Raw genomic sequence first — 17495 nt, 5'->3', positions numbered from 1 at the left:
TGTTCATGCTTGTTTTTTTAATTTGGTTTCCACCAGAACAGGGCCTGAATCCGTATTTGATCACTTAGTTTTCTGTGATTTCCTGTATGAAAAGAAACATTTTTGAAATGTGTAACAACAGAAGAAAAACTAGCTATATGCCACAATAACACCATGGGCTTGAAATTTTAAACTACTGCAATGTGTGCCTTATAAAGGGTTAAACATATCATTCTTCTAGTGCAATGTCTTCCAGTCTCAATCTTACATTATTTTCTCAATACTGACACCTGCTGTTCAAGAGGACAAATGCAGCCAGTATAGCAAATCTAGATAACCCCAACGCTGACGTCTCAACCTGTCATGTGCAGCAAAGAGGATAATCTGGCTTTAACCCTGAACTAAGAGTTTGCAGCTGTAGTGTACTGCCTGTGTTTGTCTTGATTCCTGCTGACTTGGAAGTCGCTGTGTTCTTCTGGGCAACGGACAGGCGTTGAGATTGATAGCTGTTTTCTTTGTGGCTTGCTGTGTTTGTAGGATACACGTGTAGTTGCTAGCGGATGGATGGACTCTGCGGCTAGGTGGTTGCTGTGCCTTTTGCAAGGGCAAGAGAAAGTAAAAGAAGAAGTGATGGATAGAGACAGAGAAAGGGTAAACCTGCTGTGGAAGACTGTGTTCACCATCGATCACAATCATTTACCTTCAGTAGTGGCAGTGAGTGTGGAAAGACAAGTGGTTTAGCTGATTTTGCTACTTTATAAAGTGTTAGATAAGGATAGTGTTAGGATTCACCAATAAACACCTACTGGGATTGAACTTTCGTTACTCTGATCACTAACAACATCAAAACAGTACATTTTCATTAATAATACTTTTGCTGTCAATTATCAGCAACATGCTCATGGTCTAGAGAAGCAGGAAAGAGTTGGGGGTTTCATAAGTTGGCATCTCAATCACAACAGTCCCAAGTGCGCGCGCGTGCACACACACACACACACACACACACACACACACACACACACACACACACACACACACACACACACACACACACACACACACACACACACACACACACACACTAGCAATCCTTGAGCCATTTGGTTTGAGGCTGATTCCCTTTGACAGCCTAAATATTTGGCTGCGTCCGGGCACCAAGGTAAATGCACCCTGCAAGAATGTTTTTACAGAGCGTGAGGGGGAGACCAGGACAGCGGGGGAGAGGGAGGTGGGTTTTGAACTGAGACAAAGTGAACTCACACAGTAGGAAGGAGATGAAGATGGACGAGAAGTTAACCGTCTTCAAGGAACCAAAAGAGTCCGGTTGCCTTTGTTTGAAGCATTTTGGATGACCATGACCTGGATGACCTTTACAAGCTTAAGATGAAGAAGTGTGGTTTGTGTCATGGCCGCTGGCTTCACAGTTGTTAGTGTGATCTATAGTCTTCAATGGGAAATGCCCCTTCATGACAACATAATAAAATGTAAATTAAGTACTAAGCTGATTATACTTGCTGCTCAGCTGTAAACTGATGCTAAATTGGGGGGGATCTGTACGTGTAGTACTGTAGTTGTGTGTTTTGAGTAATGCCAGCCATCCATTCTATGTATTTTTTTTTTTTTTTTTTGTTGTTGCAGACACTCTTGGACATGGATGGAGCTGCACAGCCTCATGAATTGATTTACATTGATGAGGCTGGCTTCAACCTCACTAAAAATAGACGATGGGGTCGTAATATCATTGGCCAAAGGGCAATTGTGCATGTCCCGGGGCAGCGCGGGGGAAACATCACATTGTGTGCCGCCATAAGCCTTCGAGGGCTACTACACCATCATGCCAACCTAGGTCCCTACAATACCCAACAAATACTCACATTTCTAGATGCACTTCATGATGCAGTTGTACGGGACAGACCAGAGCAGCCCAGGTTTGTCATTGTCTGGGATAATGTTAGTTTCCATTGGGCAGCTCTGGTCCGGAACTGGTTCACAAACCATGCTCAATTTGAAGTTGTTTACTTGCCCCCTTACTCGCCATTTCTAAACCTAATCGAGGAATTTGTTTCCGCATGGAGATGGCGCGTGTATGACCGCCAACCACATGCCCGCATGCTTCTTCGTCAGGCAATGGAAGAGGCATGGGTTCGCCACACAAGGAGCTATTTTCCCCGTTGCTTAGCAGGAGAAAATATCGCTTGTGATGTTGACGAGATCATGTGGCCAGACTCAAACAGACGGCAGGATCCATAATCCCACTCATGCACAATTACCTAGTTTTTCCTTTATTTACAATAGTGTGTTTTTTTGTTACTGCATGTAGAGTACTGTACTGTAAAGTATACTGTAGTACTGTGATGTGCAGTATTGAGTTGATATTGTTTGTAACCTTTCAGTACGTTCATTTTTGATTGTTGGGAAAACCTTTATTGTGAACAAACACAGTGTTTCATTAAGCTTCACAGAAAGCTAACTGATGAACAGAATAAAAACAGTGAGAATGAAAGACTGCATTGTTTTACATAAAGTACTCTAGTGTGTTGCTTCCAATCTGAAAGTGTATTCACATGATGCAAGTGTGTTATCATTTTGTCGTCATAGTTTCATTTTGACAAAGGAATGTTAAGTTTTGATAGCAGAGTTTAGGTTTTGATAGACGAGTTTCAATTTGACACAGATGTGAATGGTAATTTTCCCAGTGTTGCGTTATGTTTACTTGTGTGTAGAGTTTTGGCACAATGAGCCAAGTTTTGCAAAATGTGTTCAAGCAATGGGCAAAAACTGTAATTTTCAATCTTAAGCTATTTAAACAGTATAAGAAAGGAAATAGTTTAGAGAATAAACCATTTTAAGTTTAGTGATGCTCATAGAGTCCTATCAGGTCTTTTTGGACTGTGGGACTCCAGAGGTAGCTGATCAGTACTGGCAGTCCAAGCGGAATGCGGCTCGGGTGGTCGCAGAGGCAAAAGCCTGGGTATGGGAGGAGTTCAGTGAGACCATAGAGCAAGACTTCCAGGAGATTCTGGTCAACCAACCGGCATCTCAGAAGGGGAAAGCAGTGCCTACCAACACTGTTTATAATGGTGATGCTGTGCTGCTAACCTCTACTCAAGATGTTGTAGATCTGTGGATGAAATACCCTTGAAGACCTGCTCATTCCCACTGGCACGTCTTCCAGTGAGGAAGCAGAGTCTGGGGACTTTGAAACGGACTCTTCAATCTCAGGGGCCGAGGTCACCGAGGTGGTCAAAAAACTCCTCAGTGGCAAGGCTCCAGGGGTGGATGAGATCTGCCCGGAGTTCCTTAAGGCTCTGGATGTTGTGGGGCTGTGATGGTTGATGCAGCTCTGCAATATCGCGCGGACATCAGGGGCAGTTTCACTGGATTGGCAAACTAGGGTGGTGGTTCCCCTATTTAAAAAGGGGAACTGCAGAATGTGTTCCAACTACAGGGGGATCACACTCCTGAGCCTCCCTGGTAAAGTCTATTCAGTGGTTCTGGAGAGAAAGGACCATTAGATTGTCAAACCTTTGATTCAGGAGGAACATTGTGGTTTTCATCCTGGCCGTGGAACACTGGACCAGCTCTACACACTTGGGGTCTTGGAGGGTTCGTGGCAGTTCGCCCAACCAATCTACATGTGTGTTGTGGATTTGTAGGAGGCGTTCGACCGTGTCCCGTGGGGAGCCCTGTGGAGGGTACTCTGGGAGTCTGGGGTACCAGGCCCTCTGATACGGGCTGTTAGGTCCCTGTGAGACCGGTGTCAGAGCTCGGTCTACATTGCCGGCAGTAAGTCGTGCTCGTTTCCGGTGATAGTTGAACTCTGCCAAGGCCGATTCTGTTCATAACTTGTATGGACAGGATTTCTAGGTGCAGCCAAGGTGTGGAGGGCATCCGTTTTGGTGGCCCAAGGATCAGGTTTCTGCTTTTTGCAGATGATGTGGTCCTGTTGGCTTCATCAGAATGTGATCTTCAGCTTTCGCTGGAGCAGTTTGCAGCCAAGTGTGAAGCAGCTGGGATGAGAATCAGCTCCTCTAAATCTGAGACCATAGTCTTAAATTGGAAAAGGATAGAATGCCTCCTCCAGTTCAGGGATGAGGTCCTGCCAAGTGGTGGAGTTTAAGTATCTTGGGTTCTTGTTCACAAGTGAGGGAAAAATGGAGCTTGAGATCAATAGGTGGATTGGTGCTGCATCTGCTGTGATGCGGGCGTTGTACCGATGTGATGAAAAGAGAGCTGAACCAGAATGCAAAGCTCTTGATTTATCCGTCGATCTACTTTCCTACCCTCACCTGTGGTCATGAGCTTTGGGTAGTGATCGAAAGAACGAGATTGCGGATCCAAGTGGCTGAAATTAGTTTTCTCCACAGTGTGGCTGGGCTGTCCCTCAGAGATTGGGTGAGAAGCTCGGTCATCAAGGAGGGGCTCGTAGTAGACCCGCTGCTCCTCCACGTCGAGAGGAGCCAGTTGAGGTGGCTCGGGGATCTGGTCAGGACCAACTGGGAGGGGACCTAAAGGAAGACCCACACGTTGGAGGGACTATGGGTGTGTCCGAATCCACAGGAAGGATGCTTATGAGTACGGGTCCTCGCCGGTCTAGCAAGTCCGGGTCCTTGAAGACCGCTAAAACCGGAAGTCAGCGGCTCTAAATTTGGACAGTCTAGCCTTCACCTCTACGGTGGCCCATAGGTCCCGTCAAAGCCGTGACGGCAGCTACACGCAAAGGAAAAATACTAAAGCTAGCAAAAATGGAGCAGGAATATTAAGGAGCTATACATCAGCTTCACGTCCATCAGCAGCGTTTGTTCACAACCATCTTCAGGTAAAGTAATTTTGTTTATTCTAGAAGCTTTCAGGACTTACATGTTAACTTTAGATGGTTTCATGTATGTTTTAAGCTACAGAAGGAACTTGTTAAACATACACAACACATTACTACAGAGTATTATCATGTAGGTAATTAATATAAACCAAAAGCATGATAAATGTTGAATGCAGTAGGATGTTTTCTAATGTAAATTGGACCGTAGAACTTATTTTGCATCAAATGGGGGTAAAATGCTTTAAAAAAATAGGCTTTTTAATGAAATACCATTGAAGTGTTTTCATCGTGCATTTGTTTATTCAACTTAAGCCTAATAATGATTAAATCTGTCTTAAAAATGTAAATTCTCTGTAGTTTTTATTTAACTATTCCCTGCTGTTTTTCTTTAAACTGAACAGAACCAGTGTACTGCAGGTTATGTTTTGTTTTACATGTTTCTATAAAAAACAACAACTCTTATTTAATCTATTACAGGTCAGCATGCACTGTGCTGCACATCTGCATCGGTGCTGGTGAAGTTGTGGGTCTGGAGGATGAGCATGAGGAAGATGTGTGTGGAGGAGGTCAGTGGTGCTCTGTCCTGAAGGAGGTACCAGCAGACCACCACTATTGTTAACAGGCAAGTCATTCACAGAGAATTAACAGCCGTCGTCTGAGCCAGCCCAGCAGGCCCTGTAGATGGACAACGGAGTGGACAGTGAGAGGAAGCGTCCCAAAGCTCTCTGCAGACCGTCCTGTATGATGTTCCTCTGGCCAGAAACGTCCAGCTACGAGTCTGCTCCAGCCCTCCATCCACGTCTGGATCCTCCTGCAGCAGATCCAGCTGCACTGTTAAAGACTTCCTGCTCACTCAGTTTAAATAAATGGTCCAGGAAGAGTCACTCAGGTTAATCCTGCTTTAACCGTACAAAACTGGTCCATACTGGTTGTGATCTGTAAATAAGTGTAACGTATCATAAATAATCTTGTCTCTTTACCATCCTGTATGATGTTCCTCTGGCCAGAAACGTCCAGCCACGGGTCTGCTCCAGCCCTCCATCCATGTCTGGATCCTCCTGCAGCAGATCCAGCTGCACTGTTAAAGACTTCCTGCTCACTCAGTTTAAATAAATGGTCCAGGAAGAGTCACTCAGGTTAATCCTGCTTTAACTGTACAAAACTGGTCCATACTGGTTTGATCTGTAAATAAGTGTAACGTATCATAAATAATCTTGTCTCTTTACCATCTTTTCATTTTATGTTCATGTAACATGTTCAAAAAACATCTGTAATAATAAAACTTGTGATAAAATAAATGACCAGAAAGAGTTATCAGTTAGTTTTTGTTTTAATAAACATGTTCAAATATCAAACAGCTAAATAACATTAACATGATGACAGTAGAAGGCCTCTCTCCCAGGAGGACCACCAGGTAAAGCCTCTCCTGACCCTGGACACCTGCAGTCCTACAGAGAAAATCAGATCGCAGGTGACAAAGGCAATAAACACATTTTTACATTCATCCACATGAGAAGATAAAAATTATATTCTTCACACAAACTTTTTTACTTCATTATAACGTGTCAGCTGTGTAAATCCCTGAATGTAAAAGTACTTTTCACAGAAGAATTTCTGTGGTTGTGTTTAAACAGCTTCACTCTTCACCTCTAAGCTTAATAAAAACGCTTCTTTGCTCCGTTGTCCTTAAAACAAATGACAAGTTTAATTCGCCACACACACACGGGAATAACTGGGACCTGCGAAACAAACTTGTTCGGGCTGATTTCTGCCTAAAATGTAATTTAAAAAACCAATATACAAACAAAAAATGTCTATAAACTGAACCGCTTTAAGCTTTTAAGGTTTCTACGGCTAGCTCTTAACAAACTTACGTTTAAAACTTCGTAGCTCTCCCCATTTTCTCTGCCTGTTGAAAATCCACAGCTGTCGCGCAAAGCATGCTGGGATAGCCTTGTTCTGTGAGGATACAACAGACCCGTCCTCGAAACGTGGGCGGAGCGAGGATGCGTTTGAAGACGTGAGAATGAGTATTCTTGGAATTCGGACAGTACTCGTCGCTGCGTGGTGACATCACCGCACTCTTACAAGCATCCTTCCCGTGGATTTGGACACACCCTATGTCTTTCTTCACAACACTGACACTTGGAGACATTGGAATGCATACATTTTGATGGAGTCATATCAACTAGGCTTTAGACACATCACCTTATGTCCCAGCCCATTCCATCATTATCAAAGTCAAAGTCATTTATTGTCATTTTTACCACATGTGCAAGACATACAGAGAAACGAAATTGAGTTTCAGTACACACAAATCAGAGATCAGACATACATGGGCAAGACAGATGACAAGAATTGGTGACTGCGGTCATTCGCAACATGAGTCACGCTACCTTAATAGATGAAAAGGAATTACATGAGGATAGGTTGGTGGAGGGGAAAAAACAGGCATATCATAGTTACACCCGACAGGGGCGTAGCTGTACTACGCAAAAAAACACCTCAGACATATAAGCACGAACATCACATTTACAAAACATCACAGGCTCCGATAGGGGGGGGGGGGGGGGGATCCTGATTCCTCCAACGGGAGCTGCCAGTACGGCGCTTCAGCCAGCTGCAGTCAAACAGGTGGGAGGGAGAAATGAGGGACAGAGAGCGCATTGAGTTTCCTGCAGGTCGATGACCTCGAAGCAGAAGTAACAATCTGAAGGCGGGGGGTGGGGGGGGGGGGTGGGGGGGGGGGGGACAGCATCTGTCGGCCTTCCTCGTTTCGTGGGGGTGTGTTGATGGCAGCCTTGGAGCCTGCCTTGGCATCAGATAAGGATAAACAAGACTTTGTTTAGGGCAGACAGAGATAATTTTCCTCTCTGCCTTGGAGTCTATTAAGTGGTCATTCATGTCCACCAGTGAAGCCAATTATGTGTTCTAAACATCCCCACACCGTCTGGCGACCCTCTCTGAGATGACATCCATCTTGCGCTCTAACACAGGCAACACCGCGAGGTCATTGTCCAGCTTATGGTTCACCTCGAGTAACGTCCCAGTCTGTGAGGTCACCGCACGGGCGGTACATTCCGTGGGTGCGGGTCGCACTCCAATCGCTCCCGTCTTCCCAAATGTCCAGAAAACCAGATATCCTCCCACTCCAATCAGAAGAAATCCAGTGATCATCAGGCTGAATATCCACAAATCATCCACGTCCTCGATGGACAACTGAGAGAGGCACACGATTCGCCAGACCTCCCAAAAATCGAGTGCATATGTCCCTTGAGGGCAGGTGGGAGCCCCCTTCTCCGTTCTCATCGTAGAAAAAATCTTATCAATCGCGTTGAATGACCAGTTAATTAAGTCCATTTTCCAAAAAGAAGTAGTGATATCAGGAGAAATGCAGAGAAGTGCTCTGTAGGCAGACAGGACAGAGAGCCTTGGGGAAGCAGATAAGGGAGCTGAAGAAAAAGCGTCTGAACTCTCTGAGAGCCGGATAAGAAAATATTATATATTGGTTGTTGTAACACTAACCGCAGAACAACACTAGCACCAGTGTCAGAACCCAAGCCCCCAAACCGGCCTCTCCCAGCTAACCGGCCTCCATCTTGGACCACATTTCCCAGCAAGCTCCTCGCGGGAACTCCCGGCATTCTCCCAGTCACACCCAAGCCTATATATGGAAGACGCCGCACCGGCTCTTCACTCAGTCATTGTTTCATTGAAACCCCTGATCAGAGTTCTCTACCGAATAATCCAGACGTCAAACATCCTTACCGAGTTCAACTCCCGTACCCAGTCGACCATCGTGACAACCAGCTAGTGCTACTGCTAGCCTGAGCTACTGCTAGTGCTTGTTGGAGAAAAAGAAAATAAATAATTGTTGGGAGTACTCACATTCATGAATGTACTTGGAATATCCAGATTAAATGAATACCAGATAGAGCCACAGTTTAAGGTCCAGTCCAATGATCTATCCCTCCTACCCCCTTGTAAACAGGCTGCACCATGTTCACCCCTCCTTGAAGTCCCCCTTGCCAAGCTACAGTGAATAAAATTATGTTTTAGAAATAGTTTCCTTTCTAGTTGAAGCTCACTTTCTCTGGCCCAGTTTGGAAAGAAAGAAATTTCATAGAAACATATTTCAGCTGACTGGCTTTGGGAGAATATTGTGCCTGTCACCATCCATAGATTGAACTGTTGACAATAAAAAGGAATGGGATATCTGGGGATGGAGTTTCCTTCCTACAGTGTGGCTTAAAAACTTCTTTCTTTCTGTGACACAGAGCCAATATTAGCCCCATCCTTCCTTTCTTTTGTATCGTATTGGAAAATATTAATAAATCGATCTTCAAAGGTCCACTCAGAGCTCTGTGGAAGCTGCTGTAATCCATGATGATGAAACACACACACACACACACACACACACACACACACACACACACACACACACACACACGAACAGATGCACATACAAACAGGCAACAGACTTAATCTCGTACAGGTGTATACACTCTCACATTCACAGAAACCTACACACGCCGCAAGGAGGTCATTAGTGACCCGAGGAATGCAGAGGTCAAATCCTAAAAGACCTGGCTGATAGAGGGGATATATAAGATCAAAGGAGGAAAGGGAAAAGGGGAGGGAAAGATGGATGGAAGGAAAGGGAGGGAATGAAGGGATCAAAAGGGAGAGGAAAGATGGAAGGATGAGTTTGTGAATGAAAGTGGAGAGGATGGTAAGTTATGGAAAATATGCTGGATGACAGGAGTGGAAAAAGGGGGAATGAGAGGACCAGGAAGAAAGGACAAGTATGAGGGAGAAGGTGGGAGGATGGAGTGCAGAAACAATACAGATAACTCAGTTTGACAGGAGTGTGTGTGTGTGTGTGTGTGTGTGTGCGCGTGCGCGCACATGCACTTGCTGAATAAGATGAAAAGTATTTTGAAGCTACTGTACTCATGAGCATTCTTTCCAAATGTGAAAAAAATATTCACATCTTTTTGTCTTTGCAATCTACAGTTGGACAGAAATTATATAGCATTTCACTAAAATATGTTTATTGACGTGATACATCTGTATATGTTTCTAGATTCAACGATCTTAAGATGGCAATGCAGGATAAAGTTTGTGGACTGTTAAAATTGAATGTCTGTAGCTCTAAAGTCAGCTTTGTTTTTACAGTATCTAATTTGGAATCAGAAGTTTAAATGTTCAAACTAAGTAAATTCTAAGGAACAACTTTAAAAGCATCTTTCACTGTTTTCATTTATTCTGTATAGTTTAAAACACTTAGTTCCTTTTGCCACCCATCAAAAACTAAAAATAAGGTGAATTTTGCTTAGCCTTAGTGCTTCTGTACGTCTTCATGTGTGTTTACTGGTGAAAGTATAAGAATTAAAAAATTTTGCCAAAGTCCATTTATTTCATGAATTCATCTTAGCCTGACAAACCATCTAAAGCAGAGGGCAATCTTGGTTCCTTGAGGGCCGCTATTCAGCGGGTTTTAGTTGTTACTCTGCTTAAACACACCTGGTTTGAATCTGCTGGTGATTAACAGGCTGGTGCAGAGCCTGATGAGCTGCTGAAAAGGTGGTTCATCCAGGATTCAGGTTTAGAGAAGAAAAACAACATGCTAGGTAGCACCCCTCGAGGACCAGGATTGCCCACCCCTGATCTAAAGGCTTAAGAAGCCTTTGCAGGTGTTCTGCATTCATTAGCTGGTTAGAGTGTGACACTTTGAGTCTAGAATTTTGAACCTTTCCACAATATTCTATTTTATTTGAGATTTGTAATCAGGTTTGCATTAGCTGTAAGCCATAATCATCACAGGTATAACAAATTAAGGCTTCAGATTTTTGGCTTTGTATGTAATGAGTCTTAATTCCTGACCTTTCAGTTGAGTTACTGACATAAATGAACTCTTGCACCATATTCTCATTTTACTGTGTCACCTGTACTTTAGCTTTATGTGTAGCGTTAGCTGCATGTCTCATGAACCAGTGGACAGATTCTTAGAACAGTTTAGGAGATGAATCATCAAACATGCATCTACATCTAGTTCACTTCAACCATATTCAAAATGGCTGCCACAGCCAACTGACCTTCCAAAGACGCAAACATAGCTACAACTCAGTTGAGGTTTGAAGCTAAAACTTTACGTTTTGATTAATAGTCACTTGTAAAATGGGGTAATGATCTTTATGCTCCTCCTTTGACTTGATTATGATTCAGATGTGGTTATAAAATGAATCATAAGTTTTGATGCCTCTTGCTTCCCCCTCACTCCCCCTGTTTATGACTACTTGGTACATTAGCTAAATATTTCAATGAGCCCTAACTGACTCACTTCCGATGACAACGACTGATATAACATAAACTGCTTTCACAGATGAAAACCCTTTTTTTGACACTACACTGGTCTCAATCTGTGTCTGTGTTGTGTTAAATGTTCATTTTGTCTTCATGTTCCATGCTTACTGCACACCGGTGCTCTCCATAACCGGTGTGGATGTGGACTTGATAGTTCCATCGTTTTCCCTTGACCACATTAATAACCACAAAAATAATTTTAAAAAACCCAACAACAAATGTCAACATTTTAATCAATTCAGAGACATTTATGTTTTGATCTAAAATTAGGTTAAATCTCCCACCCTCCTCCAAGGGCTAAATGATCAAGCACCATCTTTGATAAACATTTTCATATGACCTTTGTTAAAAAAGACAAATCTGATTTCACAGTTCTTCTAAACAGAATGGGAGAATACTAGAATCCATTACTGGCAACAATATGAGAATGAGAGCCTTTTTGTGTTTGATAAGATTTAATGACTTTTCTCAAAAAATACACAGACGTATAAAGTATTACAGGTTCCAAATAGATGAGCTAAAAATAACAATAAAGTAAATAAATGTGCTTTTGTACCAAATAGTGCAAAGTCAGCTTTGTCTTGTGTCTCCTTTATTTCATTTTCAAATCGTCTGAAACTTCATCAGACTGCAGACGTTTTTAAGAGTCCTGCTGCGGTCCTCCTAATTGGACTTGCTTTATGGCTGACTGCTTCAACGAACCTTTCACTGATACTGATAACATCACGAGAGTATCCATCTCAGCTGATTGTTGTCTCTGTCGGTAGTCTGACACGAGCTCTCACTGATCAAATCAGGTTTTAGTTCATGTTTTCTGCCTCATCGGTTTGACTTTTGGTCTGACATATTTCTATAAACATCATTGCTCTCCTCTTCTTTCCCTAACTATTGTGTGTGTGTGTGTGTGCGCGCGCGCGCGCACGTGTGAATGGCCAACCTTTGAAACACTTGCTACAACACATGGTTTTCTTCTTACATGTGGACATACTATCAGTCATGAGACAAAGGAAAACACCCACGCAGGAGGATTGTTGCATGCAGAAAAACACATGCTCCTCTTTAGAATGTCATTAAAACTGAATTGGAACTTAAGTTACCGAAACGATTTTAATTCAGTGCCAGAGCTTAAAATGAGAGAATCCTGAGCTCGCCGAAGGCTACCCATGTGTTTACATGTTGTTCACATTACAGCATGTGCAGCCACTAATGTAGCTTGAATACAAAAGTTGTGTATTAACAGACAAAATGTGTTTCTGATTTGAATTTTGTACTCATTTAAATCAGCCACTCACTGATCAGCCAACTTATCATGCTGTCAATAGGGTGATGATTAAGTAGCATGATATAGTTATGACTGTAAATTATGATCAATGGATGAATGACTGCTGGTTCGTTTGAGATCATCAGCATCACGTGACTCTGATTTTAATGGGTTTGTCAACAGAGCTGCTTATTTTGGAAACCTAACCTGCTTTTTTCAGTTGGTACGTCAATATGCTTTAATAGATGCTTATACAATATGCTTGTTATGTTTGAGAGCTACGATCTGCATTTCTGTGTGTCGCTGCACCAACACACCTGTTGAGTCAAAGGTTGAGTAAAAGTCATGAAGAATTTGAGGACATGCTGTAGAGATGATTCAATCACTGAATCAGGTGTGTTAGAGCAGGGGAACAGCTGAAACATAGGGCGGTGTCAGTAGTCCTGCTTTTATCACCACAAATTTGAATCAATAGATTATTAGGGTTCCTTGAAGCTTGAGGATGCGCTGTAGAGGAAATTTAAATATTCAGATGTGTTGCGGCAGAGAAATTATTAAAAAGGCAATATGGTGGACCTCAAGGATCAAGATTGGACACCTGTAAGCACAATCTTCATTGTTAGGATCAGTTAAGTCAGATCTTGTGTTTTTACTTATATTAGACTTCAGACATCCTATTACAATACTATGAGAAGGTATTTATTTATGAGTCAACTTTCTACATTCATACCGTGTCAAATTAATGATCCTGTCCATGTTTAGAAGACCTCTTGCAAAATTACAGATCAACAGGTCACTCTGAAGTTACAGAATCTGACAACGCCGTAGGAATGCACCTGCTGGTAGAAGGACATGAAGATATAAACTCTGCAACAAAGACGAAACGTGAATGGGCAATGATCAGTGATTTCCCTCTGAAAATGAAACCCTAGGGGAACTTGTTTACTATAACACATATATGTTTGATTCTTTTTCTTTGATTACCTGTTCAGTAAATCTTTTTCAATGACTTGTTCAGAAAGTCTGCTACACAGTTGAACTACACAATTACTCCTTCTGGGCATCTTCTAATTGGCTCATTCATGTTTGTTTTTGCAGCAATGGCTGCATTGATGAAAATGCTTTCCTAAATCCTTAAAAGTCTGGATCTTTCTCCACATCCACTAAATGAAATGTGCCATTTCTTTTTGCAGTTGCAGCCCTCGGCCTAAATACTGATTTTAGCAACTGTAATTAATGCAGTGTGCTCCTTAAAGATATTCTACAAAGGTTGCTCAGCCATCTTTTTGAGCAACACTAACCCAACACACTCTGGCGAGAGATAGAGAGAGCTTTCAACTGAGCCGCTGAACACTTCAAATCACCACATGTGGGAATCTAACTGTGATGATGTTTGCTCTAGACGTGCACACCCACCCCACTCCATTTCAACAAGAGGGGACATTTCCATGACAAAGGACAATTATTGACTTTCATTGGCTCCGCTTGCTTTGATATCAACTAGGGGTGTGTCCATGCGCCTGTGTGTGTGTGCCGGAGGGGGCGGGTTAAGAAACGGCAGTGCAAGAGAGGAAGAAACGGGGACCCGATGAAAGAAGCCGAGTGGGAAAATGCACCCACTGACCCTCGGTGCACAACAGAAAAAGATGCTCACAAAAAATAGATAATAGTAGATTCCTCCTAATTAAGTTATTTTATGCTAAACCTGTACATATTTATTTTTCAAATGCATGCATATCTATCTGTCTATCTATCTATCTATCTATCTATCTATCTATCTATCTATCTATCTATCTATCTATCTATCTATCTATCTATCTATCTATCTATCTATCTATCTATCTATCTATCATCTATACACACACACACACACACACACACACACACACACACACACACCCCACACACACACACACACACACACACACACACACACACACATATATATATATATATATATATATATATATATATATGGAGAGAGAGAGAGAGAGAGAGAGAGAGAGAGAGAGAGAGACTACAGATCCCTTGCATTGCCCCCACCTCCTCGTCTTTCTCCTCCTCCCTTCATGATCATAATTTAAGGGGCTGAAAGGCATGGCGAGTAGAAAAAGGGGAGACCCTGCAGATGAGGGCCTTCCTTCACGAACGTGGCACAGATGTGAGGGTGTTTTTGTGAAATGAGCCACGGAGGGGCGGTGATAGGCTAATTTGTGTGGCATAAAGACAGGGCCCTTTTCATATGCAGAGCGCCACTTTGATGGGCGGCTCATGAAAGCTGGAGGGAGCGTAGAGGAGAGGGTGACGGAGGGCTTCTTTGTCCTGTGACAAGAAGGCATCTGCTCTTTGCTGCCCTCCTCTTCTTTGCTACACCGAGGATCCCACAAATGGACGGCCGAGAGGATGAATTGTCATCACTGCACCTTAGAAAACAGAACTTAAAAGAAAAACAGTCGCTTTCCTTGATTGGCATGCCAGTTTGTGTAACAAAACCGAGTTTGTTTGACTCCATACACATGCAGATGAATACATATTGTACACAGATGTACACAGAATTGTTAAAACATGGTTCAATTTTACAGACAGTAATTGCATTGTTCCACAGCTGACACAACATATCTTCCTTTGACTGGTTGCTCCCTTTGAGAAATAAGGAACACAGGAAAATGTTCCTCTTCAATCAAATAAGAAAGAGAAAGAGAGAAAGGTTGTTCCAGTTTGTGTGTGTGGACTGTACAACTTTAGGTGGGTATTTTGGAAGTTTTTTCTCTCACAGAAACTAAACTTATTAGCCTGACCAGCCATACTCGCCCTCTGTCTATTCTACACAGAAGAGGAGTCTGGATAGAAAGAGAGCACCATGAGCGGCCAGCTCAAAAATAACCAATCAGAAAAAAGGCTGAAATGACAACTGTACCACACAACGCAAAAGTTTTTTTTTCTTTTGCTATAGTCAAAAAAGGCATCTGGCAATCGCGCAAACATCGCACTTTAGAAGAAAGGCTTTTAGCGCTTCTTCTTGTTGTGGTTTTAAAGACATGTTCAAGTCATTTAGAACAGAGCTGCAGCGAGCTCTGCTTCAGACGCCATCTTTGTTGTTTATGAGAAACTGGGCGTAGCGGTGTGTGACGTACGCTACTCAGCGCTGATTGGCTCAGTTATGGGCCATTCCCATCGGTACCTGGTCGGCCCGGCCCGGATAGCATAGCTTGCTTACATATCTTGGTGGCCTGCCTTTTTTCAGGGTGCAACAAGACTGTTTTTCAGCCCTCTTTCTGAGGTGGTCTGCTTCAGGCTGACACCCACTGCTGACAGCAAATCCACACCTTCCATTACAGCAAGCCTCTGATTGGCGGGTCGAATCAGCCCACATTGGTTTAAAGCATGCTCGATTCATTATCATTCATTATCATGCTGATTACCTAGAAGCTGAAAGTGTCTCTGACTGTATTCCTTGCATACCTAAGCAAGGATGTGTGGAATCAACCGGGCCAGGCTGGGGCCGACTGGAGCTATCCGGGCAGGGCCGACCAGGTACAGATGGGAACGGCCCATTAGAATTCTCAGGGGGTGGGGTTATTTGAATGGCCCTTTGCTTCCCATAAGGAACCATTGGCATGGCTGTTCAGGCTACAAACTTATGGAATAAAACAAAGAGGGTCTCAGCAGGAAAATAATAGTTTTGGTATCGTCATTATTTAAAACATTTAACATCTATTCAGCTTTAAAACATTTAACATCTATTCAGCTTTAAAACATTTAACATCTATTCAGCTTACTTTGGCTGAAATATTAACCTTTAAATCAGTTAGCAGACAATTTATTTAGCCACTTTTTTCTTGGCCTTTTTCTTTAAACATGAAAAAAGCCCAACAGTCTAAAACTGTGGCTTTACCTCTTCCAAATAGGTTGGTTCTGAAACAGTTAAATGTTTGGGAACTTTCTGTTGAAACCTCTAGACATACAACGACTACAGAGATACTATGAATCAGTGAAGTCTATATCTAGGGCTACGATCTTACCTGTCAGTCCAGTACACCCAATTCAATTATTCCATTACCATTCCCTCAGGCAGAGGCCTTATGTTTCACCATTGGCTCACACCAGGTGAATTGGTCCAAATGTTCATTCTCTCAGGAAAACCTACCTTCATATTTCCAGTTGCAGGAGTCTGCAGAGGACATCCTGCAATGAAGTCAAAATGCAGAAAAAGTGTGGAAAAATATTCAAATCACATTGGGAGCCTTTTTTTTCCCCCACATTTCAATATTCACAGTTGTTGCTGTTTAAGCAGAACATTTTTCATCATTGCACTTTCAGGAGAACCCCTGCAGTAAGCAAGTATGTGGAAACATTGCCTAGCAACAGAAATGTCAGCATTACTTATTACTGCAGTTTAAAATATTCATCTCATCCACAAACAAACACTAAACCATTGAACTGCACACATGTGCAGACATAACTAATCCAACCAGATTATTCAGATCACATTTGATGATGATTTGGTGAAACACTTTACAACAAAGTACTGACCAACTGCTGATTTCATTCTAGGTGATCTTTGCCCTGAACCAGACATTGTTGCAGCAGGAGTCTATGAGAGCAGGGAGCCTGCAGGTCCCGTACACGACCGAGGACCTCATCAGGCACTACAACTGTGGGGATCTCAACTCCATCATCTTTAATCACGATACGTCACAGGTGAGTCAGTCCCTATTCTATACTAACCCTGACCCTATCCTGCCTTGTCCCATCCCATTCTATCAGTACCCACATCTTTACATTCACACTTCTTAATAAGCTGAGTCTTTTTGACCCTTTCACCTTTTGTTTGTCCAATTGACATGTCCCTTAACCTTTTGCTTTCACCCTTGACCTTTTGACAATTGTTTGCCTCTCCCACACCCATAACTCTCTTTTGCTAGGTTGCCTGAAATCCCATTAGATCCAACATTTCTGCTTTTGTTTTCACTCTGCTGAGTTTTTGAGTGATCAGTCATTCAAAACGTATTCCATAAGAATTTTGGATTCATTTGTTAACCGAAATCTAAATGCACTTTTCCCCATCCT

General features: G+C 42.7%; 1 protein-coding gene across 1 annotated transcript in view; it reads left to right on the top strand.

Annotated features, from left to right (window-relative positions):
* The window catches only part of trabd2a (TraB domain containing 2A), a 114197-nt gene that overhangs the window by 52635 nt on the left and 44067 nt on the right, over positions 1-17495 (top strand). Inside the window, exon 3 of the mRNA XM_015977009.3 lies at positions 16980-17126. Coding sequence (XP_015832495.1) covers positions 16980-17126 — 147 coding nt within the window. The remainder of the gene's footprint in view (positions 1-16979; positions 17127-17495) is intronic.

This window comes from Nothobranchius furzeri, chromosome 6 (genome assembly GCF_043380555.1).
Source record: "Nothobranchius furzeri strain GRZ-AD chromosome 6, NfurGRZ-RIMD1, whole genome shotgun sequence".
Lineage (NCBI taxonomy): Eukaryota > Metazoa > Chordata > Actinopteri > Cyprinodontiformes > Nothobranchiidae > Nothobranchius > Nothobranchius furzeri.
This window is presented reverse-complemented; position numbering and strand designations above follow the sequence as displayed.